The sequence below is a fragment of the Mirounga leonina genome, unplaced genomic scaffold (assembly GCF_011800145.1).
Source record: "Mirounga leonina isolate KUSES-001 unplaced genomic scaffold, KU_Mleo_1.0 Mir_201, whole genome shotgun sequence".
Lineage (NCBI taxonomy): Eukaryota > Metazoa > Chordata > Mammalia > Carnivora > Phocidae > Mirounga > Mirounga leonina.
Window position 1 is genome coordinate 27,759,923 of NW_023270504.1, and position 26,777 is coordinate 27,786,699.

Genomic DNA, 26,777 nt, shown 5'->3' on the forward strand with positions numbered 1-26,777 from the left:
ATCATACCACCTCCATCATTATCATCACACCATCTCCATCATCATCACACCACCTTCATCATTATCACACCACCTCCATCATCATCACCACCACCTCCATCATCATCATCACACCACCTCCATCATCATCATCACACCACCTCCATCATCGTCATCACCACCACCTCCATCATCGTCATCACACCACCTCCATCATCGTCATCACACCACCTCCATCATCATCACACCACCTCCATCATCATCACACCACCTCCATCATCATCATACCACCTGCATCATCATCATCACACCATCTCCATCATCATCACACCACCTCCACCATCATCATCACCACCACCTCCATCATCATCACACCACCTCCATCATCGTCATCACACCACCTCCATCATCATCACCACCATCTCCATTATTAACATCACCACCTCCGTCATCATCACCAGCTCCATCATCATCACCATCTCCATTATCAACATCACCACCTCCATCATCAACATCACCACCTCCATCATCATCACCACCACCTTCATCATCATCAGCACCACCTCCATCATCATCACCACCACCTTCATCATTATCATCACCACCACCTTATCACCTTCATATTAATTAAGCACTTACAGAAGTGTGTTGGGTGACTGAGCTAGAGAATGCAGGGTCTGTTTTTTGTTTTTTGTTTTTCCTTTCTTGGAGCTCTCTGCCCCCAAGCTGTGATGCTCTTCAGTTAGTTGTTTGTCACAGAGCTATCAGGCATCTCTCCAGTTTCCATATTAATATATTGTATGATATTCTCCCCATCTCTTTTTCTTCCCTACCCCGAAATAGCCAGTCAGAGGAGGAAGAAGATGTGTTTGTCCTCCCACGGAGGAGAAGCTCCCTAGGCCTGAGTGGATATCCCCTTCCAGAAGAGGAGCCAGGGGCTGAAGGTCCACTCCCCCGGGTACTCCGCAGAATCATCTCCATTGAAGAAGACCCCCTGCCCCAGCTCCTGGATGGCAGCTTTGAGCAGCCATTGAGCAAATGCCCAGAAGAGGAGGAGGTTGCCCAGCAGAGGGTGGAAGGACAAAGCCAGCAGGCCAGACCCTTGGAACCCATGCCTGCATCTCCCCGAGGACAGCCTGTTGGAAAAGAAGACTTGTCTAAGGTAAGGACACATCCTATGTTGGTTTGTAGATGTCACTTTTATACCTGTCCCTTGCATTTGAACCCAAGAGCCCCAAAGGCAGCTCAGGAAGTCAGATGTGGCTGGTCTCACGAATCACCCTATTTGTGTCCTTCAGATACCAGCTTGCCCTTTTGAACTGAGTGTCACTAGGGAGGCTCGGGGGTCCTGGAAAATTCTCTTTATAACTTCTGTGGTTTGTCCCTATGTTCTCTTTTCTGATTCAGATTCAAAAGCATTTAAAAAGTGGCTACTTTAGACAGACATCTTGTTTGGCTTTTAGCATAAGCTATCACATACTTTTAAAATTGCACGTCTTCTCTTATATTTTGTAACTGTTCTCAGCAAGGCCAATCATTGCTTTGTAAAGTTTGTGTAATCATCCCAGTCGGCTAATCATCCTTTCATTCCCAAATGCCCTGCCTAGTCCTCCCTTCAGGGTGCTTCTCCTCTCCCTCACCCCTCCTGCACTCCCAAGCAGGGCTTCCTGCTCAATGCTGCAGGAAAAGGAGGCCATAGTAACCATCTTCCTCTGGTCCGTGGTGATGATGTTCCTCACCTTGTTTGTGACCCACGCCGGAAATAGACTCCTCCAGCACTTCACCTCCCACTGGACCTTGTGAAAGGCTACAGAAATGCCCATGATAGTGTGAAAGAGACTCCTCCCTATACACTGGGGCGGCCCTGTAGGACTGAGCCCTTCCTTGACACTTGAGCATTTCCAAATGGCCGTATTAGCATGTGTACCAGGAAAACTTTCCGACCACTGCAGGGACTCCTTGGCATCGGTTGTCATTCCTGGGCCTGGGTTAAGATGCCTCATGTCCCTTCTCCGAAGGGCCCTGGGCCAGCAGGCGAGTGAGAGCTGGATGGCACCAGTGGTGGATAGCGACCCCTCCCTCCTCCATGCCCTTCCACACCCCCTTCAGCACAGACCTGCACCTGCGGGCAGGGGGCACACTGGGGTTTTAAATACCCATGCTCTGCTCCCAAATGTAAAAGTATCAAGAGGTCAGTAGGAGATGGGGTAAAGGGAGGAATGAAGCATCCAGGTGTGCTGGCCCATGTGAGCTGATGGGGTGCGTCAGCAGTGTCTTCTCCCCTGTGGCAGATGGGGAAGTAGAGGCCCGGAGGGGCTAGACCTGGTCTGGCCCCCCAGGGACTTGAGCCCGGCCTGCTCGCCGTGTGCTCTCACGTGGGTGCTAACTCCACCACGTGTGCTACCGAGTAGCCTGGGACAGAAGCTGCTGCAGACAGGAAGTGGGCTCTCGGAGAATCATGGGGAAGCTTTACCAGAGGGTCTGCCCTTTGGAAGAGTGCTGAGAGGCAGGCCCTCCTACGCAAGGCTGCTGAGGCATCAATCCATCCGGCCTTTCTGGAAAGTAGTCTGATAACAAGAATCAAGAATTTAGAAATTCCACATCCTTTGAACCAGCACTTCTACTCCTAGCAATCCTTCCTAATAACCAAGTTCAGACAAAGATTTAACTCAGAAATGGTTATGTATATTAGCAAACACTTGAAAACATTCAATAGAATATTATAGCACTATTAAAAATCACATTTTCAAGGGGCGCCTGGGTGGCTCCGTCAGTTGAGCTTCTGCTTTCAGCTCAGGTCATGATCCCATGGTCCTGGGATTGAGCCCCATGTCCAGCTCCATGCTCAGCAGGTGGTCGGCTTGTTCCTCTCCCTCTGCCCCTCCCCCCGATCGTGCTCGCGTGTGTGCAGGCACGCTCTCTCTGATAAAGAAATAAAATCTAAAAAAAAAATCACATTTTCAAGAAACTTTAGTGACTTGGAGAAATACTTATAATTTAATAATATATGAGAAAGAATAAAATTGTATATAATATTCCAGATCTCTTTAAATAAAACATGTATTCATTCATCTACATAGAAAAAAGCCTAGAAGACATGCATCAAAATATGAATAGTGACCACTTCTGGTTGGCAAGGTAGATTATGAATAATTATTATTTTCTTCTCTACTTTTCTGTTTTTACTAATTTTAAAAATTAGCATGTATTACTTTTATTTTTTTAAAGCTTAATTAAAAAAAAAAGTGGCAGGACAGAGAATGAGAACAGATCTTACTCCAGCCCCTCCCTGCAATCTGGCTGACACACTGTGGATTGTCCCCCAGAGGGAACACAGGTTATATGAGTGAACATGAGTCGGGGTTCGCTGCACCTGTGAGGTGGGGCCTGCCCAGAGCTGGACCATCAATGTGTTGATCTTTGGCCTGCAAAAAAACCCCTGCTCTTCCTAGAACAGGGCCAGGACTGCCTCAGCAGCCAGAACCGTCTTCTCCTGCTCTGGGTTTCTTATTGCCCACCTGGAGACATGCCTAGGGATACACGGATTGCCGGATTGCCGCACTGAGCTTTAGTCGCAAACAAATGACAGCTGGAGGCAGAGGCTGAGCAGGGACCAGCAGTCAATGCCCTTATGCATTATAAAAATAAAGAAAGTGGGGCAGAGGGCATAGTTTATGAGTACGGGTTTTTTAAGTTTAGTCTAAACTCCTGTAATTGACCTTGAATTCCCTCCTAAGTACTGCATGGAATTGATTTCTCCCCAAAAGGCTGTTGATGGCTTTTCTCTGAGACTCAAGTACTGCTAATATCTGCTGCCACTCCATTATAGTATTTGCTCAGTGAGAGGAGCTAATTCCCCCAAATCCGCTCCTAAATAGATTCAAAAGAGCTTCCTTGTTTGGCCAGGCAGGGCTGGGCTGGGCCTGGAGGCAGGATTTGGCCGAGCAAACAAGCAGCTCATGGGAAGGAATGATCGTGCAGTCGAGAGGACTCTGTGCCCGAAGGCAGCTCCTTACTCGGCTGCCCTGGCTGTCCTTGAGCATGTTCATCCCCCACTGGGCTTTAGGGTCCCAGACTAACTCAGGGGCAGATCTGCTCCCAGTCCGTGCGGGCTGGGCCAAGAAGAAGGAGCGCACGGGTGGTTGACTCTGGAAAGCTCCGCCCAGTGGTCTGGCTGGGCCGATTTCCCAACCTACTGAGTGGAGCCCGTTTCCCAGGCAGATGGGGTCCTAACCGGAGGCTGATGAGACGGAAGGATGAGCACTGTGCAGGGAGGCAAGTAAGAGCGTCCTCCATTCAGTCCAGGCTTTCAGTGCTAGGGCAGACATAAAGGCCCCCTCGCCCACCCTGGGCCTTCTCTGCCCCTGTGATATACCTATGCCTTCTTCCATCTCTCCTTGCCCCTGCAAACATCCCACCCGTCCTTCCCCCGGACAGAGAATCTCTGCCTCCTCTTTAAGCCCCGGCTCACGGTGTCCTCCCCTGTGGACCCTGGACTCCCCGTCCATGCTCCTGGAGCACCTGGAAGCATGTGTTGTAATTATTTGTTTATACGGCTGCCTCTTCCGTCCTCGGCCAGCTGGGCCTGCCTCCTCGTCCCTGTGTCTTCTGCCCACGGTCACAGCACAGTAGGCAGACAACAAATGGTTGAATGAGTGTCTCTCTTCCCTCCTGCTGATGCTAGAAGGAGCCCTTATGCCCAGAGCCCAAAGCTACTTGCATCCCGGACTGGAGTGCCCCCCGTCGTGCTGGTCTGGAGGCCAGGTCCCCACCCTCGCCTGGACCCTGTAGGGACTGGTCGAGGGACAGGTTGTAGCAGGAGGAGGGACCAGTGGCCATGCCAGTCTGTCTGTCGTCCACAGGAGGAAGCCCCTCCCTCCAGCCCAGACCGGCTCTTCAAAATCGTGCTAGTGGGCAACTCCGCTGTGGGGAAGACTTCCTTCCTGAGGAGGTTCTGTGAGGAGCGGTTTGCCCCCGGCTTGGCAGCCACTGTGGGTGAGTTCTCGGGGGCCCCCCCTCTGGGGAGGGTAGGGAGTGAGAAGTGGGCCCAGGAAGGGACTGGGGGCCCGGTGGGAGTGGCCGTGGGGCCTGGCTGGTAGGGGGCCCTGCCGGTTTATTCCCCAGTGAGGCCAAAGGAGCAAGGTCAAGTCCCCCTCCTGCACAGTGCCAGCCACGAAGCTCGTTCCACTGAACGCTTCCTTTGTCCAGCCCGAGGGGAGCTGCAGCTGACAAAGGTGGGCTTTGGGCCCCATGTTTCCCTCTGAGCCCGTCTCTTTTTTATTGTTTTTTCTCCATTTTCAGCAGGGCCCTGAGTCCTCAGGCTCCTCCTGAGGTGTGCACCCCAACACTGCAACCCCTGCCTCCCCCACGGGCCAGCAGCTTCCTGCCCTGCCCCTCCCCGTGTGTGTGCGCGTGCATGCGTGTGCGTGTGTGTGTGTGTGTGTGTGTGTAGAGGGTGCGGTGGAGGACAGCGCTCTGGGTGACTCCTTTTACCATCACATCTTACCCGTTCTGCATCCCAGGCCTGCTGGGGGACAGCTGGATTTCATCGTGGAAGCTCATTAGGCTCAGCTATTAATGGATGATCATGGCTTAATGTGTTCCCACACTTGAGTAATATTTTATTCAGAGAGAGGCCTTTGTTCCCTTCACCCAAAGTTGCTCATTGCATTGGAAGATGTGGCAAGACCCAAGGGCATATTGACCTTTTAGCTTCTATCTTTTGCTTGAATCACTCAAGCACAAAATAAATCCCCTGAGAGACTGCTATGTACCCTTCAGCCGTAGTGATAAGGCAGCTGTATTTGAAAATATATTGATGTGATCTGCATATTTACCATGGGCTTTTGTATTCATCATTTCAATCTATCTTTGCACAACCCTGGGGGAAAGTACTCTTACCAGCCCAGTAGAAACCGAGGCCCAGAGAGGTTAGGAGGCTTATCCACATTCCCTCAGCTGGTTTAGTGCTGATATTGGCCCCTCACATGCCCCTTCTATACCATTCCACATACTGAGTTGTGTGTGCTCAGCACCCAGCAAGGGGTGAGGACACTTGCCCACCCTACGAGGTGGGCACGGATTGGTACAGGCAGGGGAGGCTGCTGAGGTTCAGAGGGACATCAGGAGTCCTAGATCTTCATCTCAGCTCTGCCACTGATCAGCTGTGTGACCTTAGGAGGACATGTTCCCCCTGGGGCTTCAAGTTTCTCCTCCTGGAGGATTTGAACCAGGTCACCCAAGATGGCTTCCAAGCCTGGTTCTCTGTCCAGATCATTTTTGACCTTCAGCTATCTGACAAGCTGGCTCTATAAGACAAACTTTCCCTGCTCCAGAACCCTGCCTGGGGAGGTTCCGTATTCTTCCCCTTCCTTCCAAATTTGCTCCTGCAGATGGGTCTCTTCCCACATGCTTCAGGCATCCCATTCTTACTGTTGGGTCTTTTCCTATGCTGTTATCATCTGGAACATTCTCCTGTCCCCTCCCTTCTGTCTCATTCCACCCAAAGACTGAGAGCATCCCCAGATGAAGAATCAGGTCCCTGACAGGAAGAAGGGCAGAGCTTGTGACCCAAGCCTGGAGAAGCCTGGCCTCGCTGGCCTTGTGTGAGCCCAGTGTCCTGCAGGAAGCAACGGCTGCAGGAGGAGGACTCACCTTCCCAGGGACGTTCCGTGGGGTAGGCCCCCCCACAAGTCAGGGCTTCAGCACAGGTTCGTGGGAGACGGGGGTGCATGCCAGGCCCTCGGCCCTCAGAGGCACCCCTCTCAGCAAGGTGCACAGTGTGTCAATGAAATCCCTGTCAATGAAATCAGGGAATCAGGGGCCGTTTACATTTCCAATTTTTGTGCCCCTGAGCTGGAAGCCTCTGAAAAAGGAAAAATCAGGCTGATTTGCACTTCCCAGGAGACCAATTATGGAAACACCTACAATTTAGGAAGGGAAAAATATCAAAGCTTCCAAATCAGGAATGCCCTTCATCATACTGCGCAGAACATGCTGGAACAGCAGCTGAAATTAGTCTCCCTGCCACACAACGTGCGTTGTTCTGGTACACATGTCAGTAACAGATGTCACACCAGCCGCCAGAAAGATGCTCCCTTTAAAGAGACAGAAAAGCCACCGAATCCTGCTGTGGCCCTAGAGCCCCTCAGGGGCTTTGGACCCTCAGCCCCCCTAGCCTGGGGCTCGGGCCACCCGGCACCTGCTAAGGGCAGCAACACCACTGGCAGCACCACAGCCCTAACAGAGACTCGGCGGTTCCCTAAATCGTACCACCACCACCAAAGGGGACTTCAGGTCTCCCACTCCCTCATATGGATGTGATCCATCCTGGACTCTTGGCTTGTGCACAATGTAAATGCTACAATACAACAGCGTGACTTGGGGGCCCTGCCCACGCCTCCTTAGGACCAGCTGACTCCTTCAAAGGCAAGGGCTTGAGCCCCGTGGGTGTCCTGGAGATGTCAAGTGATGGTTTCTGTAGAACGTCGGAGCTCATTTTGTACATGACAAGACTGATTAATAGAAGCTAAAGCTCCCTGGAAACCGGGACTCCGAGGCCTATGCTCCTTCCACTGCCCCACATTGGTTCACATCCCCCTGCCATAAGTCACAGGCCACCGCCCAAGGTGTTTCTTCCAGAAGTTTTTTCCCAACAGAATGCACTCCGCCCCTTTTGGCCTCCAGTCTGCTTTCTATCCCACTCCGCAACTCTACAGAGAAATCCCTAGAGCTTTTCTCTACTACAACTTTCAGGCCCTCCCCCTCCCAAATCCCCCCTACTCTAAATGATATCTTGAGCCTGTCTTGTCCAGAAGTGAACATCGCCTTTCCTGGAGTCCATCAGCCCAGCTGTATCCCACACCATCCCCTAACAAGACACGACACAATTCTCAGTGCCGGGGACCCCTGACGTTCAGCTGTCATTCAGGAATCAGTTAGGTTGCAAATTGGAGGTCACTGCCATGTGTTTATTGAATGCTACAGCTGAACTTCAAGATTATGAACATCTGACCTATCCCTCTACACCGTCCATCACCCCTCATTTGTAGGTGAGGAGTGAAGACACCCCAAAATGACGTAATATCATCAAGATCGCATAGCTGGTCAGAGGCAGAACTGAGACTGGACATAGCATGGGTTGCCCAGCTCCTGAAATGTTAGAACTGTCTGTGGTCTTAGAAACCAGTTTATTCCAGGCTCTCTGGTCCCACGTCATTGTGTGTTGCCTGCTATGTTGGATTCGGACTCCTTGTGTCTCCTGCCACCGCCCCCAGGCTCTCCCCATGGGCTTCTCAGTTTCCTGGGCCTGTCTGAGGTTTGCAGAGATGAGTACATCGTGTACCCAGCTGAGACTCTCAGCAAGCTCACCACGGCACAGAACCCATTTTGCCAGTACTCCTGCCCCCTGCAAGACAAGCTCCCTGTCCTCCAGCAAGTACTTAGCCAATGAGAGCAGAACCATGACCGTAGCCAAGACCCAGCCGCCCCAAGCAGCAGCACCTGCCCCTCCACCTGCTTGCCTTTCCACTCAGGAGAGGGCTCTGTCCTCAGGGGCTTTGGACCCTCAGCCTGCTTTCAGATCAGGCCCTGAAGGTGTGTCGACCATGGTCGGCTTTCTGCTGAGTTGTTATCACAAAGCAGGCAGCAACTTCAGTCCCCCAGAGCAGAGACTGGGGAAGCCCTTGCACTTTTTGCTAAGAAGAAAAGTCACTCCCAGATTCAGCCCAGCCAGTCATAGTCCGTTTTGCTGGGAGCACTGAGCCCTGAGCTCCCTGGGCGAAATGAGGCTGCCAGGTGTCCCTGTGTACAGGGCACTGCTGCAGAAAGAATGAGCCTCAGGGCTGGGCTTGCAACTTGCTGCCCAGCGTGGGCAAGACACCCCGTCACTGGGCATGCGTGTGTGTGCGTGTGTGCATGTGCACGTGTGTGTATGGATGTGCATGCACATGCGTGCCCATGCAGGTGTGCAGATAACAACCCTCACGTGGATGTCACAGGAGCACTGTGACGGTAGAGAGATGGCACAGGAAACCTAGAGATATCAAGCATTCTACCAACTGGACAAATCGCTCTTTTGCTCTTCCAGATGCACCAATGCACTCCCCTCTTGGCCTCACCTGTGAAGCAGAGGGCTTCTAGAGCCCCTGCTGGTCTGACATTCTAGGAGTGGAGGACTCTCCCGCCTTCCTGCCACTCCTGGGCCCCTAGTGCACTAGGGCCTTGCCTGGAGACCGTGGCTGGGATGACCTTTCCGATTTACTGCCTCTCTGTCGTCTCTTGTCTCTCTCTGGCCAAGCTTCTGTTGCTGTCCCTTATTGAGCCTCCCATGGCAGTCACATAGGATGTCCCAGCTCCTTCGCCCTGGGCCTTTTTGAAGGTGGCAGGGGATGCCCTCTAGTTCCCAGATCAGACACCATGAGGGGGAAAGACTTTTTGAAAGGTGTTAAACATTTGTGAACATTCTTACATGATGTAGGAAAGAGGAATATGTTCTCAGAGAAACTGCATTGAGGTCCTTTTCTCCGAGGGCCACGGTGGGGTACAGTTCTTGTCCCTCTGGACCAAGACTCTGGGTAGGGTCGAGGCCGCAGAGAGATGATTTTGACTGGCCCAGGGGCTAGGATTAGGAGCTCTAAGCCCATCTCAAGGGTGAATGCTGCTTTTGACTCCCTCCCTTACCCCTTCTCTTCTCTTCTGACCTTCCCTCTACCTGCCACCCCTCCCTCACTTCCCCACATCCTTTGCATTGGCAGATGGAAGTCTGAAAGTATGATCAATCCCCCACCCCACCCCCTGGGGATATTTGAATTTTGTTAGGGGAACTTTGAAAAGGATTTTAGGGAGTAGGGGGAGAAAGAAATAGGAGGACTGTCTCCTCCTCCATTTTTGCAATGAGGGAGTAAATTGGTGAAAAATAACAATTATCGTTGCCTTGGTATATCATTTCTACATATGTGATCTCATTTGACCCTTATTATAGAATCCCTAAAGAGGGTGTGGATTACATTACAGTGAGGAACCTACGGTTCAGAGAGTTTAAGTGATTTGATCCACAGCCCACAGCGGCTAAGTGGCAGACACAGGACCAGAACTCAGGCTCCCTGGGGCTGGGGGGAACCTGCACAGGGAAGCTTGTTGCCCCTGGCCTCACATACTTCAGGACATGTTGGGGGTCGTTTTCTGATCCGGAAGTGATAGGCTCATTCCACCTTGCAGGCATCGACTATCGGGTGAAGATGGTGAGCGTGGACGACTCGTCCGTGGCGCTGCAGCTGTGGGACACGGCGGGGCAGGAGAGGTGAGGAGCACCCCTGGCCAAACCCTGCCTCCTCCACCGGCCACCGAGAGGGCTGTAGGTGCGGGCTGCGGGGGGAGCCATGCAGCCCCTGACGTGTGGTCCTCGGTGGCAGGTATCGCTGCATCACTCAGCAGTTCTTCAGGAAGGCCGATGGTGTCATCGTCATGTACGATGTCACCGCCAGACAGTCGTTCCTGTCGGTCCGGCAGTGGCTGAGCAGCGTGGAGGTGAGCTGGTGACCTTCCTAGGAGCGCTGACGCTGACTCCTGCCTCCCCCTTGTCCCTGCCCGTCTCCTGCCTGGCCCTCTGCTCTTCCAAAACCTGATTCAGAGCCCGCCTTCTCCAGGCGTCCATATGGCCATTCACCCAAGCCCAGCCCTCGGTACTGGGGATGAACGAGACTGACACAGTCCCTGCCCTCATGAAGGTGGGGACTTGAAAAACAGATCACACCCATAACTGTGTCATTACAATCGCCATAAGTGCCTCAAGTGAATGGGCTGGATTGGGGGAGGGCTCAGAATGGAGAGAAACTGGTGTTTAAACTGAGCCCCACCCATGTTCTTCCTCCTTTTTGCCCCTCTGTGTTGTTCTGGCTCCCGTGGGCCCAGCTATGCCCAGCCCAGGAGTGGCTCCACACAGTGTCTTGGGGCCTCTGTCACAACCCTTCTCAAGAGGGGAGGTTGATCTACAATGTGAGCGCCCCCGCTCACCCCAAAGTCACCCTGGGCAGGACCCACAGGCAACAGCCCTCTTCTTTGAATTCTGGATTAACTGTAAGACTCAACTCTCTTGATTTATACTTGTAATAAGTTGTTGTGTAAGTGTTTTGTACTTTCTGACCATCTGCATCAGATGCAGCCTTCTCAAGGCCAAGGTCAGGGCGGACAAGGCACGGATTTATTTGACAGGGCCTCAGCGGAGTCTTTTTTTTTTTTCTTTTTTTTGGTGCTTTAAAAAACGCTATTGCTTTATTCAGCGGAGTCTTTTAACAAAACCATCAGCTAGGATGCCCCACCTCCTTCCACCTGCAGGATCCATGTGTTGTTCGTGTATTTGTCTAAAGCACTGCCAGGCACTGTTCTAGGTTCTGGAAATCATAGCAGCAGATAAGAGACAAGGTTCCTGTCCTCGTGGAGTTTACTTTCAACCTGCTGCTCAAGCCCCTAAGACCTGGCATAGCCCTCACCTACTCACCACACTGTGACACTGCTGTGAAGGACACAGCTGCCAACCCAGCTCCCTGCCTCTGGGTCTCCTGAGAACTGACACTGTGTAACAGGCGCTTGGCATGGGCCCCACAGAACTAGCGCTCAACAGATGTGGGAGGAGAGAATGGATACCATATCGTTGGGCAGGCAGAATCCTGGAGTTGTTCATTTCTTCATCCTTTTGGCCCTAAGATCTGTGATTCCTCCCACCAAAATCTGTTTCTCTTAGAGTTTAGATTGGCTGGGCCACTCCTTTCTCTGCTGTGAATCCACATCCCTCTCATTTCCAGGAAAAAAGAAGGAACAAGAGTGGAAACCAGATTCAAAGGTTTCTCTGAAATTTGCTTCATACAAATTATTTCTCGAAATGATTGGGCTTGAGAAATTTACAGTAGAGAAAATGTTAAGTTTTGACATGTGGTGAATGGCTCTATGCCGAGCTAATAATGGAGGCAAATGGGATGGGTAATCTGGAAGCAATTCCTGTTTAAACTTTGGAATTTATGACATGATTTTTTTTTTTTTGATAGTGTGGCAGATTTATCTTCCTCACAGAAATTAAGCACCAGGAGAGACATGAGGGATTATCTAATCTGATGGTTCTCAAACTTTCTTTCTGGGAACCCTGGGGACATGAGGACTTCCCCCAGGCACTGGGGAGGGCTCATCCCCCAGATCATTCAGCGCCACCTCTGCTTCATTCAATTTTCTCTATTGGAAGTCCAGGCACAATTTTGCTAGACAGGAGGGCTTCCCTGTGAAAAATCACCGATCTAAAACAGCCATCTCATTCTCAAAGGAAGAAATGGAGGCTATGATGTCTGCACCACCCAGTCTCTTCCCAGCTAGCCCATGTCGTTGTCCCCTGATATCGACATCTTGAGACAGACAGGAGCAGGCAGAGGCAGTTCGAGTAGTCTGGGATGAGTAGGGATGGATAGAGGAGGCAAACTTGCAGAACTGTGCTCTCTGCCTTCAGTAGGGGCTGTCGCTTCTGAGGCCCCGGTTTTGCACCCAGAGCCTGGGATCTGGCTGGAGAGGCGGAATATCAGGTTGAATTTGGCAGCGGCGGCGGTGAGGCAAAGACAGCCGAGGGTCACCGTTGCAGCTGGAAACACGAGTTCGGTCATTCTCCGGAAAACCGTGCCAAGCCCCGGATGTCTGGTGTGTGCCCAGATGGGCTGAAAAGCATTGTCAGCACGTACCCAGCAAGAGTCCCCAGGGAAACCCTAGTGCATCGATGGCCCAGGGAAGCCACACGGAAATGCACTTAACTCAGAATTCTCCAGGTGAGGGTGGGGTTTTCCTCTATAATTTGGAGTTTGAATGTTCCTTCTTGAGAGTAGCAGCAGAAGGTACAGGTAAACTCTAAATGGGGCTGCCAAACCTGGATAATCAGGATTCACCTGTGGTGCTTTCAAACAAAACAGATGCCAGGCCTTCTCCCCCAGATAGAATGATTCAGAGCCTGGAAATACCATTAAGAAAAAGAAAAAAGCAACAGTTCCCCAAGTGATTTTGATTCTCAGTTGCCATGATTCCAAGCCTCAAAAGTGCTTCTCAAAGTTCAATATGCATAGGAATCTCCTGGGGAACTTTGCTAAAATACGGAATTTGACTCAGCAGGTTCAGAATCTTGGGTAGGCCCCGAGGTTCTGCATTTTCTAACAAGTTCTCCAGCGAGGCCAATGCGGCCAGGCCGGGGACCACACTTTGAGAAGCAAGGCCCTGAATCACTTTCAAAGATGTCTGTGTTCCTTCCACAAGAATCCGCCAGACCCACCTGTCTGGCGCGGGCGAGGCACTCTGGGGGAGTCGGTGTGGGGACCCAGTCCAGTGGCCCCAGGGGATTGCAGACAAGTGCGGGGGGTGGGGGGCGGGCAGCGGTGTGTGAACCTGTGAACAAGTGTCAGATGGCGGAGTGTGTCGAAGGTGTGGAACAGTGGGTTCGTGAATGCAGTTATTCTCAAGATTCTTGAAAAGCTAAAGTCATTCTGCCTTGGCAACCAGCAATCAGAGGTGTCAGGTGACAGATTAAAACCTGACACCTAATTTGATCAGAGGGAACTGAAAATAATAAGTACTTTGTATTGTGGAGCACCTTATTTTTCCATGGAGCTCCAAGCACTTTGCCAACTGCCTCACTCGGAGAAGGGAGGGTGGAGGGGAGCTTTAATAACAGGCTTCACGTTCTGAAGCCTTATTATTAAGTGAATGCTGGCCAGCTGTTGGCATCGCCCCTTCCTCCCGCAACCTGAAAAGCAGTGCAAGAAGAAAGGGCTTAAATTGCCCCAGATTATACGTGGCAAAGACTCACTCTTGGAAGAGGTTGTGTATGGGGGGGAGTAGATGCTTGGTGGGGCTGGGGGGCGCTATGGAGTCCCGTGAAAAGGAAGTTCTTATCATCCTAGCTCAGCACTTCCTGGCCGTGAAACTGGCCAGTCACCCAATGACAGACTGGACCAGAATCTCTGACGGGTTCCTCCTGGCCCCCGCATTCTTACGGCGTATGGCATTTGATCCTCTGGAGGGGGGAGGGGTCCATGGTGGAGCAGGAGTGTGCACAGATGAGAGGACCCTAGAGGATCCTTCCAGTCCCGACGGAACCAAAATCCTTTGGCTCAAGAGACCTAACACACACCTGCGCAGCTTTATGAGTTGGGAGAGCCTGGCCCCCATGGCTGGCCCCCTGCCCCACCCTCCCTCATTCCCCCCACCCCTAGGCAGCTCTACCTTGCCCACAGGCCTTCTGCAGGAGAGGCCCAAGCACACACTGTGCTGATTCTCCTGTCATTTTACATTCCCTGTGTACCTTATAGCACATCAAAGCAGGTAGCCATTCCTGCCACCTCAGTTTCCCCAGCCCTCCCCTACCTCCTTCTCATCTCTGCTGGGTAGAACTGGTTTAACCAGTCTAATCTAGAGAAGAAACTGGTTGGGCTCTCAGGGTCCCGTGTTTAGACCATGGGACAATCTGGACATCTGGAGACTTTGGGCCCTGTATCAGTTAGGGAAAATCGGCTTTGGTACAAGCCTGAATGGGCTTGTATTTTCCCCGAATCCAGTTTGTGGGTCCCCAGTGTCTGCAGTCCTGGCATGTTGAACTTCCTGCTTCAATTTTTTGTCACTCTGAAGGCCCCATATTGTTAGGTCTGTAAGTCAAGGAAGTGGAAAATGACGGGATCATGAAACCAACAGGAGCAGCGACCCGAACTGGGAAAAAACTTGGAGATTAATTTAATGCAGCCTCTTATTTTATAGATGAAAAGTCCTGCGATCCAGAGAGAGGAAGTGACTTGTCCAAAAGTCCCCACAGCTTGCCAGACGCCCAGCCAGAACTAGAGTCTAGTTCTAGCCACTGTGTTATGCTGCATTATGCATTATGTGACAAGAACATCACATGGTCCATGGGCGAAATCTGCTTCTGAAAAATAGGTGTTCATTTCTTTTTCAGTCCTTCCCATTTCCGCCTCAAAGCAGAACACTTCGTTAGCTCAGAGGGGCCCAGCGCACTTTCCTCTCCCTTTGTGGACCACTAGCTAATTCTCATTCTGTGATCTTTGTTGCTGGAGGCAATGCACAGCACAGAGCAAAAAATAGCAGTTTGATTTTTTCCCCCATGTTCCAAGTTGAGCTTGAAGTGCTGGCAGTTTAAAACGAACTACACAAATAAATCTTGTTTTGACTCATAGTCCAGGGGGTGGATAAATATGGAAACCCCCAAGATATAATTTTGCAGTTATTTTTTTCTTAGCATAACTACATGCCTTAATGTGCTGAGAAATTTTTTGTTCTGGCTCCAGAGAAATAGCAGCACTATCCTGGCTAAGTGCTTTTTCTTGCCTCCCAGCAAATGGATATTAACACACACACACACACACATACACACACACACACACACAAACTACAGCCAACCAAACCCAACAGCTGCACGTTCTGAGCTGAATGCCAGTCCTCTGCTCCAAGTTGACAGCTCATGTTATTTAAAGTCAGAGGTGGGTAATCTTTTGAATTTCAACACGTCTGTCTTCCAACAAGCTCAAGTTCAAAGAAAGGCAACTAAAATGGTTGGAGGTATGGAGAGGCTTCTGGGCCGGGTGTCAGTGGATAGGAACCAGCTGCGTAGGTCCATCTCATAGCTCACAGAATACAGTCTGTGAAAAGGAGTGGGTCCCACACACACAGAGGTCATGTGCCCGGCTAAACAGCTTCGATTCCTTCCTCTGACCTGCCATGCCTACAGAGTTCTACCAGCATCTATAGAAATGTCACCAGAGGTGGGGGTGGACCTTAGACTTGTTTGCCAAAGGAGGTGCGCTTTAGACTTTTAAAAGGAAGCGTTGCTTCATCTGGTGGGTCATGATGAGCCTCTTTGTGCCAAGCAGTATACAGGCTGGGTACCTGAAAGGTGTAAGGTTTGGGCAGAGAGCTGAAAACTTGAGGTTAAAGTCAGAGAGGGCCATGAGACAACTACCCCAGCCCCAGTCCTCCCCATGGCCCTGTGTCAGAGCCTGGTGTTGGGCCAGGGTGCTGATGACTGACTCCCATGATGGATGGCACACTCTCTGGCCTTGTATGTGTGCTCACTTATTTTTGCCATATCTTTGGAGATGCGCCTAATTCTTTATCAGAGGCGGGCCAGGGCCCATAGAGGGGAAGGGAGTTGTCCACAGTATTTGCATAAGAGAGGAACAATGCGAAGAACAGAAGCCACAGCTCCGGGGCGGGCAGGGGGGAGTGGGGAGGGCTTTTTTCTGTTCCTTCTAAGATGTTTTATTTTTATATCCAGGAATTGCTTTAAAAAAGAAGACTGCTTCTTCCCCCCTCCCCCCACTTTCCCTCAGAGAGGCAGCTCTGCTGTTTGTGGTGCACAGGGCTCAGATGTTGGGCTTGTGACTCTTCCCTATCTGATCCTATTTGGTCATTCGGTACCCACCATCCCTTTTGCAGGCGAGGAGACTGAAGCCATCACCCATTCCAACATACCTGAATCCGGGTTCAAATTCCGCCTGGGGATTTCAAGTCTGATGCTCATATTGTCAGAGTTTCCATGTCAAGAAATCCCACAAGCCTTAGTCATCCCTCACACATAAATCTACAAATATCTTTCATGTGCTGTACACAGCAAGCCTTTTGGCCCATTTCCCTGCTTCCTCCTCTTTTTTTCCTTTTCTGTGAAAAAGTCTTCGCACAAGTTTCTGTGGCACAACACAGTCAGAAAATGGGGCTATTCCCATTACCCAGCACTCTGGTAAGAGGAAGCCACAGCATGGTCTCTATGCCGTAAGACATTTCTCATTTGCAAATACTTGGAATAGAGTGCGATCCACTTAGCACCTCAAGTACAGTGCACATAATTTGATCTACTTTTGATGGATCAGAAGACACATTCCAAATCATGGAGTGCTTTTGAGCCATCATTACCAACATAAATTACCATCTGACCATGGATAAATGGAAATACCACTTTGAGAGAGTTCTAGTTAATAAAACACTAAATAGCAGAGAGTTCACTGGAAATCAGAATTTAGAGAAAAATGTTGGAGAACTGTGGACCCATATACTAAAGGGTCCTCGTAACTCGGTGACTTTGTTATTGAATGTGCTTTTGGATTCTCTGAGCCTTAACGTTCTCATCGAGTAAATGAGAATTTTTTTCACTACGGAACTGCAATAAAAATGAATGTGTAGATTAAGGAGCCATGGAGGCTTAATCTCAAATACAATTGCATTCAAACTGAAAACATGTGAACCTATTGGAAGGACTTGGGACATTTATTTGAAGTGGTTAGATCCAGTGGCTAAACTCTTGGCAAAACTGTAAGCAATTGTTGGTTTCTATCATCCCCCAACCCTCTCTATTTAGTAAAACATTTTAGCTACAATGAATAACTATTGGTTACCAAATTATTATTAAAAGCCCCTAATTAAATATCTCACTAAGTAAAAATAACAACCTGCTTACATGTGAATATTATCATATTTACTCACTTAATAGCTGTGCACCGTGGGCCCTTTGTTTGCCCTCCTGAGAGGCACGTGAACTACACACATTTCGCAAGGGAGGACACCCCGGGGTGCAGAGACTCGGGGGTGTGGGCCCCTGGCTGATATGCCGCAGTCACCGGGGGAGTAAAGAAAGTTGACCCCGTGAATACGCCTGTTACTTGTGGCTGAGAAGTGGAGCTTCTGTGGCCACCGAGCTCTTCCCCACGCAGGCCTCAGTGCACCCGATGACAGGGATCTGTACTGCCCCGCGTGGTGACCTCCAATTCCGTATACAACAATCATAGACTGGGCGCTGGGGACCCAAAACCATGAATCAGAATTGGACCCAACCCTCAGGGAGCTTATGTGCCCCATATGAGGCCCCTGGAGATGCCACTTCTAATCAAAGCAGCCCCTAGAACTGCTCCAAAGCTCACTGCATTAATTCCTTTGCTTCATTCTGGTTCATTTAGACTAAGTCTGGTCACTTAGGAGTGCTTTCAGGGACGCTATCAGCCGTGGAAAAGGACACATAGTTCACTGGCGTCTACTGTCCCCTCATCCTGTTACCCACAGCACACCTGGGGGAGCCTGCATGTCCCATCCAGCAGGGATGAGTGGGGAAGGAGGGAGGGGTCACTGCACAGCCGAATCTGGGAGGCACCCAGAGGCAGGCCTGAGGCACCTTGCAGAAGCCTTGTAAACTGAGGCCCTTGGAGAAGGTGACGCTCCCTCTCAGCTTTTGGGATGACTATATTCTCGCCTGGCCTGTTGTGGCAGCAGGGGATTCGCAAGCCAGATTGTATCTTTCCCACCAGCATTTTAAGCCTGCCCTTCTGGGCTTTCCTTATGGATGCTTCTCTCAGTTGGGGGATTTTCTGTTCTGCAGGAAGCTGTGGGAGACTACATCCCTGTTCTTCTGCTGGGCAATAAAATTGACAACGAGAAAGAGCGGGAAGTTCCACGAGGCCTCGGAGAGCAGCTTGCCAAGGTAAAGAGGAAACGTTTCCGTCTCTCTGGACAGGGTGGGACCCTGAAGGCAGTCAGGCCTGTGCCCAAGAGCCTTGGCGGGAGCTTTCTCTGGAAACCCCCTGGGAAGCAAGCAAGTGGGCAAGGTGGGTGTCCTGGCGTCATGGGAATGGCCCAACTCCTGTGCACATGGAACTTTCTATAGAAAGCCACACATCACAAGATAGAGTTGGCTGGGGATGACCAGAGTATGGGGAGTTTTCCCAAACTCTCTTGCTTGGGGCTCAGAATGATAAGTTCTTAGATAGTAAGAGGTTACTTATTTAAATCCCCTATCTGATACTCGAATCTCTGCTGTGTTTCCACTTGATCGCCTCCAGGGATGAAACACTCGCTATCTGTAAGGCAGCTTGCTCTTCTTCGAACAGCTCTGTTAGAGAGCTTATCCCTTCTATTAAGATTGAGCCCCAGGCTATGAACTTGAGATAAACTCAGGGCATGCACTCGAAAACGTAGCATTAAAATAAGCATGGGGGCACCTGGGTGGCTCAGTCCTTAAACGTCTGCCTTCGGCTCAGGTCATGATCCCAGGGTCCTAGGATCGAGCCCCACATCAGGCTCCCTGCTCCGCGGGAAGCCTGCTTCTCCCTCTCCCACTCCCCCTGCTTGTGTTCCCTCTCTCTGTCAAATAAATAAATAAAATCTTTAAGAAATAATAAAAATAAAAAATAAATAAAATAAAATAAGCATCGGCCCTCTTGCCCAAGCTGGGGACCTAAGAGGCTTGATGGAAATCAGAAAGCAAACAGTGCTCTCTCCTCAGCTGTTTCTCCTGCCACCGAGTGGTTTTCAGGGAACTGTATTTCTGGGAAGATGGAGGTGCTTTCCAGCCCCAGGATTCCATACTTTTTAGTGTGCTTGCTGTAAACAGGGACTCATGGCCCCCAAGGCTGGGCAAATGGGCACAGATGGTAAGGGTCAAGGAGAAAAGGAGGAAGAAGGGTGATGAGGTAGCTGTCTCTCTGCCCTCCCTTATCCACAATACTGAAATTTGAAAGAGCTCTGCCAACAGAAAGGTCTCTCCTATCTCATCTGGCAGAAAAATCTGACCAGAACTGACGGGAAGCTACTTACGGTCTTTGTTTACCTTGCTCGAATGAATTTTTCAAATGTTTCACCAAAGAAATATTAGTATGTTTGATTATAGGGTGCTGTCCCAGACCCATGGAGGGTAATACAATATACGGTATATACATCTGCTATTTCTCTGAAACTCAAAGTCTCTGGATTCCAAAGTACATCTGGATCCAAGGATTTTGATTAATGAACTGCAGACCTGTATTTTTATCCTCCATTTTTTCCTTTTGTCTCTTTTTGGCCCGTCGAAAGCAAACAAACAAACAAAAACAAGGCTCAGAGAAGTTGTGATTGATTCGATTTATCACACGGGTCCTCAGGGGTGGAGTCAGGAAGCCAGCTGGAAGGTGAATCATGTCTTCTAATTCTAGATCCTATTTACTCTCCCTCCCCCCACCACGGAGCCTTTATTCTTCCACAGACTGACCCAGTGTCAGGCTCCAGCAGCAGTGTAGACGGGGTCTGGGTGAAGAGGACAGAGGATGGAGCGGGGCCCCTGGGGTGTGAATCAGGAAAGCTGAACTGGGAGCCAGTGTTTGTAGAGTCTGCTGATCTGCAAACCACAGCAGAAGTGTCCTTACTGAGCTGCCTGCATCCCCACAGGGCATCAGCCTCCAGCCCTCCGTGCCATTAGCACTGTCCTGAGGAAGCAGGAAATCTATTAACAGGAATGATAAATGGATATAATGATGAGCCTTGGCCAAGAGCAGCACAGCCTCTGCCTACTGAAGTGATGGACAGTTGTCCTGTGGCCTAGGCAGCTGGAATTAATTAACTGGTGTGAAGGAGATTTTCTACTGGAGTGCCTTTGTGACATCTGCCCCAAGGGTCGAGGAATGCCAGTGTCCTGGGAAAATCCCCGCCATTAACTCCATAAGTCATTGAATGAACAAACCCACCATTTGCACCAGGCCCTTGGTTTCCCTGCCTCTGCAGTGGGAAGAACATGGCCCATCCCGGCCTTTGTATCTTTGCCTGCATTGTAGGCTGGTGCGAAAAGGAAATGAGCATGTACATACCTGCGAGCAATTTGGGGAAGTGTAAAGCACTAAGGCAGCATACTGTTTTGTGTTTTACAATTGTTATAGCTCACCTGGGAGACGGTTACAGAACTTGCCGTAGACAAGGAGCCTGAGGAGAGGAAAATCAACCTCCTCCTACAGAGTGGGGAGGGGGAGAGGAATGAAAGGGGTGTGCGAGGGGAAGTGAGGGATGTGGGTAGATGCAGACAGGGTGTTCTCCCACCTCCCATGGCTCCGTTGAGCTCCCCCAGTACTCTTTCAGTCCCCTCTGTTTTATGATTCTAGGAGAACAATCTGATCTTCTACGAATGCAGTGCCTATTCCGGTCATAACACCAAAGAGTCCCTGCTCCATCTTGCCAGGTAAAGAAGCACATCACAGCAGACAGGGGCCAGTGGGAAGCACTGCATTCACCTCTGTGCAGACCGTACTCCCTCTGTCTGCCTGAGCCTTCTGGGTAAAGGGGCTGGAGGCCTAGGCCTTTGTGTGGGATTCAGGGACAGCCCTCTGAAATACAATAAGGACAAAAAAGAAAGCCTCCCTGCCTCTCACCCCCACTGTAGTCTTCTGCATCTTAAAACCTGCCTTTTTCCCAGGGATCTTCTTTTTAAATGCAAATGCTTCTGGGAAAGGTCATATCACAGGTCCCTGAACACTGGCTATTATCTTAGCAGGGATTAGTTGGCAGCCAGCTGGAAACAACAACAGTTATAATATGGGCTCCAGGGGAGGGGGTGGAGAAGCCAGGGAGAGGAGGGGCTCTTTGGGGGGAACTAGAGGCACCAAGGGGACAGTACTCAAAGGGTTAGTTCCACCAAAAGACTGTTTTCATAAGCCTTTACCTATACCAAAATTTAAAAAAAAACAAAACAAAACCATAGAGGATCCTTTCTCAATACTTGGACATTCACTCATTTATTCACTTATTTATAGGCATTCATTTCATTCCATCCATCCACCTACCCATCCATCCATCCACCCATCCACTTATGAATACATCCATCCACCCACCCATCCATCCATCCATCCACCCACCCATCCATCCATCCATCCATCCACCCATCCACCTATGAATCCATCCACACACCCACCCATCCCCCCATCCACCTATCCACTATGAATGTATCAACCCACCCACCCCCCATCCCCCCATCCATCCATCCTCCTATGAATCCATCCACCCACCCATCCATCCATCCATCCACCCATCCATCCATCCACCCACCCATCCATCCATCTATCCACCCATCCACCCATCCCTCCACCCATCCACCTATGAATCCATCCATGCACCCATCCACCATCCACCTATGCATTCATCCATCCATCCACCCATCCACCCATCCACCCATCCGTCCACTCATCTATCCATCTATCCAGAACAATATATGCATTGGAGAGGTTGTGGAGTTATGGAAGAATATGGGGAAAGTTGTAGGCTTTTCTCTGACACTGATTCCTAGGCCAAGTCAGTCTACCTCTCTGAGCTTTGCTCCTAACATAGGAACATCAATCATACCATCCCTGTTGACTCAGGTTGTTGTAAATATCAAAAGAGATGCTAAAGGTGAAAGCACGTTGAGGGTATAAAGCAGGGATAAGATACTTAGCACTATTTTTAATCCTTCACCTCCTACATTTAATCTGGAACTGTGGCAACATGGGACAGACCTTCTATAGAGTTAATAACCAAAAAGTATATTTTCTGAGTGTCTACTGTGTGCCAGGTACTATGATAGGCTACAGAGACAGAGAGACAAAATATATAGTTTCTGCCTTCAAGCAGCTTTCTCGCCTGAGGGAGCCAACCAGGGAAGCAGTTCATTCTGACATGGGGTGATCCAGTTATAACAGAGGAATGGTCAGAATGCTGTCAGGGATACTTTCACCACTTGGAGAATCAGGGGAGGCTTCTTGGAAGAGGTGTCATGAAGGATCCATATTGACTAAACGTCTTTACAAATTATGGTTATGTACCTGTACTTACCCGGGGGAGACTGAATACGCTGATGCTCTGGTGAGGCTGAGTTCCATCCTTATCATCCAGATGGCCTATAACCAAAGGACCTAGCAGCTCTCCACTGCTGACACTATACCTTCTCCTCTCCCAGGATCCTCAAGAAACAAGAAGATACAGCGAGGGAGGACACAATACAGGTTGACCGCCCTGCCAAAAAGAAATCTTGCTGTGGCTGATAGGAGTCCTTCTAGGCCTGCTCCATGCAGGCATGAGGTCATAGGACTTACCCGAATCCTGAACATGGGCTCCTGCTTGGATGCTTCCACCACAGCCTGCCTAACGCTTTGTCTCTGTCAGCGACTTGCCTCCACCAACAGGAAAGGAAGCACATCCAGTCAGGAAAGCTGCTCTTGAAGCATTTTGGAGTCTTCTTTCTCTTCTCTCTCTAGACCCCAGGTACCCATTTTCCCCCAGCTTGGTTTTGTGGGGAAAAGAAACAGATGGGTTTTTCCAGAAAAAAATCACCACGTGCCTTCACCTCCCTTCTGCTCCCCTTGCCCTTAGGAGCTGCAGCACCCTGGTTGCCATGGCAACTGCGCAGGGCCGACTTGCTGCTTCCTGTAGGCCAAAGATACAGCACTGGGGCAGGACCAGGGTGGTCTTCCTTTGGCTCCTGTTCTCTGGATATCAATGGGATACTCTTGCCATATGCTTTGTGGACCTTGAGATGCCCACGTGGTGTTGAGAAAAGCAAGCCAGGGCGTTCACATTCTATTGCACACCCCACCCCCAGGGGTCCTGCTCCTTGCCAGGCTGCAGAACCCCGCCTCTCAGCAGCCGCCATGCCTCCTGTATTTGTCCCCTTGGGGTCTCTGGATCGTGCCTTACAAGAAACCCACACCCACTCCTCTCAACCACCCACCCATGACCCTGACTCCAAGGTCGACTGTGGGTGATAAATGTGTGCCTGGGGTTAGGGAGTGGGCTTTCTTCCTACTTAACTTTGACTAAGAGATGAAAAGAAAACAGGGGGGAGAAACCTATCTGCTGCTAAACAGAGCAACCATTTCTGGAGTATAAATAAGGTATATATAGCTCCGTAAAAGCCATTTTCCAATGTTTCTCAAAATAGCTCTTTGAAAAATTGTATATGATGATTAATGGAGTAGATTGACATGAACGCAGTGAGGCCCAGCACCAGGTCCATAGTTACAGACTTCATTTTATTTTATTTTTTTCCAAAAGACTGTATTTAAAAAAAGAAAGTATGGCTGTGTTGTTGACATATAGCTGGTGTTTGAGAAGTGAGCAGGGTGTAGCTGTAGGCTTCAGCACCCCTAGGACTTCACCAGCATAAGGCACTTACATTACAGGGAATGATCTGGGCCCATGTGTGGTCCCTTCGTCTGGCTGGTGGTGAGTTCCCAGCCCCAGCAGGGCTCAAGCATCATTGGCTGGCTGTTAGGGGGGCTGGCAAGGGGAGGGCATTCTTGCCCTGGGTGGGAGCCTGGATGAAAAGATCATAAAGATCACTCCCCATTACCACTCCAAGGTTGCAGGCCCAACCCCACAGAAAAGTGAGTGGTATCCATACCCAAACGGGACGAAATAGGAAGGGAGAGGAGCAGAAAGTGTCCACAGGCCTCCAAGAAGATTCAAGACAACTGTACACAGCCAGCCAGGCAGGAGAGAGTCTGCTGGTCAGAGTTCCCAAGGGTGTTCCCTTGTAGCCTCCTCCCTGGACTCCTAAAAGGGTCAGGGCCCCATGGGTCACCAGGCAAGTGCCTACCTCCTTTTTGCAGGCTTTTCTCTCCCTCATTTAGTGCTTGGAGGCACAAGGGAGCCCATGGAGGGTGCAGCACAAAAGCCAGCACTGAGCACCAGGAGGTGCCGCATGGTCTTGGGTAAGCCAGATCCCTGTCTGGGCCACCATTTCATCAGTAAAATGAAGGCTGGGCACTTTGATGCTTCTGGCTCTTCTTGCTCAGAGTGCTTATGATAATACCTTCATTTTCCAACTTAGGCTGGCCCTGGCCCCCAGTCCAAATTTGAAAGGATCTCACAGGAAACTCCTTTCTCTAAGAGAGGGCCCTGGCAATTGTCTCCTTCATGGGATGCAGGGGATGATGGGTTACCCAGAAGTGGCCCTCCAATATCTGTGTGGGTGTGTGTTGCTGTGTGAATATGTGTGGTTGTGGGGGTGGGGGCAGATAGGGGATAGGGATTGCCATAAAGAAAGTAAATCAAATCTCCTGCTTCTGAAAACAAAAAAGCAGAGATGGCAGTTGGAATTTATGGGGCAAGTAGCCTATATCTGGAGTTTCCCAAGCCCACAGATACCTTTATCCCCTATACGGAGTCCCTGGCTTGGGGCTGCATTTTTCCATTTAGGAAAAGGGCATTCAGGGTTTAGAGCAGGGTGGAATGACCCTAGTGCCTGACCCTACAGCATGTGGGGTAAATCCCCACAAAGCCTCACAGGTCCAGGCAGACGATTCAATTTACAATAGCACCAAAAACCATAAGATACCTCGGAATAAACCTAACCAAAGAGGTAAAGGATCTATACTCTAGAAACTACAAAAAACTCATGAAAGAAATTGAAGAAGACACAAAAAGATGGAAAAATATTCCATGCTCATGGATCGGAAGAATAAACATTGTTAAAAATGTCTATGCTACCCAGAGTGATCTATACCTTCAATGCCATCCCAATCAAAATTGCAATGACATTTTTCAAGGTGCTGGAACAAACAATCCTAAAATTTGTATGGAATCAGAAAAGACCCCGAATTGCCAAGGAAATGTTGAAAAAGAAAAAGCTGGGGGCATCACGTTGCCTGATTTCAAGCTGTATTACAAAGCTGTGATCACCAAGACAGCATGGTACTGGCACAAAAACAGACATATAGACCAATGGAACAGAATAGAGAACCCAGATATGGACCCTCAACTCTATGGTCAAATAATCTTTGACAAAGCAGGAAAAAACATGCAATGGAAAAAAGACAGTCTCTTCAATAAATGGTGCTGGGAAAATTGGACAGCCACATGCAGAAGAATGAAACTCAACCATTCTCTAACACCGTTCACAAAGATAAACTCAAAGTGGATGAAAGACCTCAGTGTGAGACAGGAATCCATCAAAATCCTAGAGGAGAACATAGGCAGTAACCTCTTTGACATCGCCCACAGCAACTTCTTTCAAGATACATCTCCAAAAGCTAGTGAAACAAAAGCAAAAATGAACTTTTGGGACTTCATCAAGATAAAAAGCTTCTGCAGAGCAAAGGAAACAGTCAACAAAACAAAGAGGCAACCCACAGAATGGGAGAAGATATTTGCAAATGACACTACAGATAAAGGGCTGGTATCCAGGATCTATAAAGAACTTCTCAAACTCAACACTCAAAAAACAAATAAGTCAAAAAGTGGGCAGAAGATATGAAGTGACACTTCTCTGAAGAAGACATACAAATGGCTAACAGACACATGAAAAAATGTTCATCATCATTAGCCATCAGGGAAATCCAAATCAAAACTACCTTACACCAGTTAGAATGGCAAAAATGGACAGGGAAAGAAACAACAAATGTTGGACAGGTTGTGGAGAAAGGGGAACCCTCTTACACCGTTGTGGGAATGCAAGTTGGTACAGCCACTTTGGAAAACAGTCTATTTAAAAATAGAGCTACTCTATGACCCAGCAATTGCACTCCTGGGTATTTACCCCAAAAACACAGATGTAGTAAAAAGAAGGGTCATGTGCACCCCAATGTTCATAGCAGCAATGTCTGCAATAGCCAAACTGTGGAAAGAGCCGAGATGCCCTTCAGCAGATGAATAGATAAAGAAGATGTGGTCCATATATACAATGGAATATTACTCAGCCATCAGAAAGGATGAATACCCAACTTTTACATCAACATGGATGGGACTGGAGAAGATTATGCTAAGTGAAATAAGTCAAGCAGAGAAAGTCAATTATCATATGGTTTCACTTACCTGTGGAACATAAGGAAGAGCATGGAGGACATTAGGAGAAGGAAGGGAAAAATGGGGGGGGGGGATTGGAGGGAGAGATGAACCATGAGAGACTATGGACTCTGAGAAACAAACAGGGTTTTAGAGGGGAGGGGGGAGAGGGGATTGGTTAGCCTGGTGATGGGTATTAAGGGGGGCACATACTGCATGGAGCACTGGGTGTTATA

The 26,777-nt window shown here is 49.7% G+C and overlaps 1 protein-coding gene across 1 annotated transcript in view; it reads left to right on the forward strand.

Moving 5' to 3' along the window:
* The window catches only part of CRACR2A (calcium release activated channel regulator 2A), a 99,251-nt gene extending 74,484 nt beyond the window's left edge, over positions 1–24,767 (forward strand). The window contains exons 13-19 of the mRNA XM_035028441.1: positions 823–1,141; positions 4,842–4,974; positions 10,198–10,279; positions 10,392–10,506; positions 18,368–18,469; positions 20,892–20,968; positions 22,718–24,767. Of these exons, the coding sequence (XP_034884332.1) occupies positions 823–1,141; positions 4,842–4,974; positions 10,198–10,279; positions 10,392–10,506; positions 18,368–18,469; positions 20,892–20,968; positions 22,718–22,802 (913 nt within the window). The 3' untranslated portion in view covers positions 22,803–24,767. The remainder of the gene's footprint in view (positions 1–822; positions 1,142–4,841; positions 4,975–10,197; positions 10,280–10,391; positions 10,507–18,367; positions 18,470–20,891; positions 20,969–22,717) is intronic.
* The last annotated feature ends 2,010 nt before the right edge of the window (positions 24,768–26,777 follow it).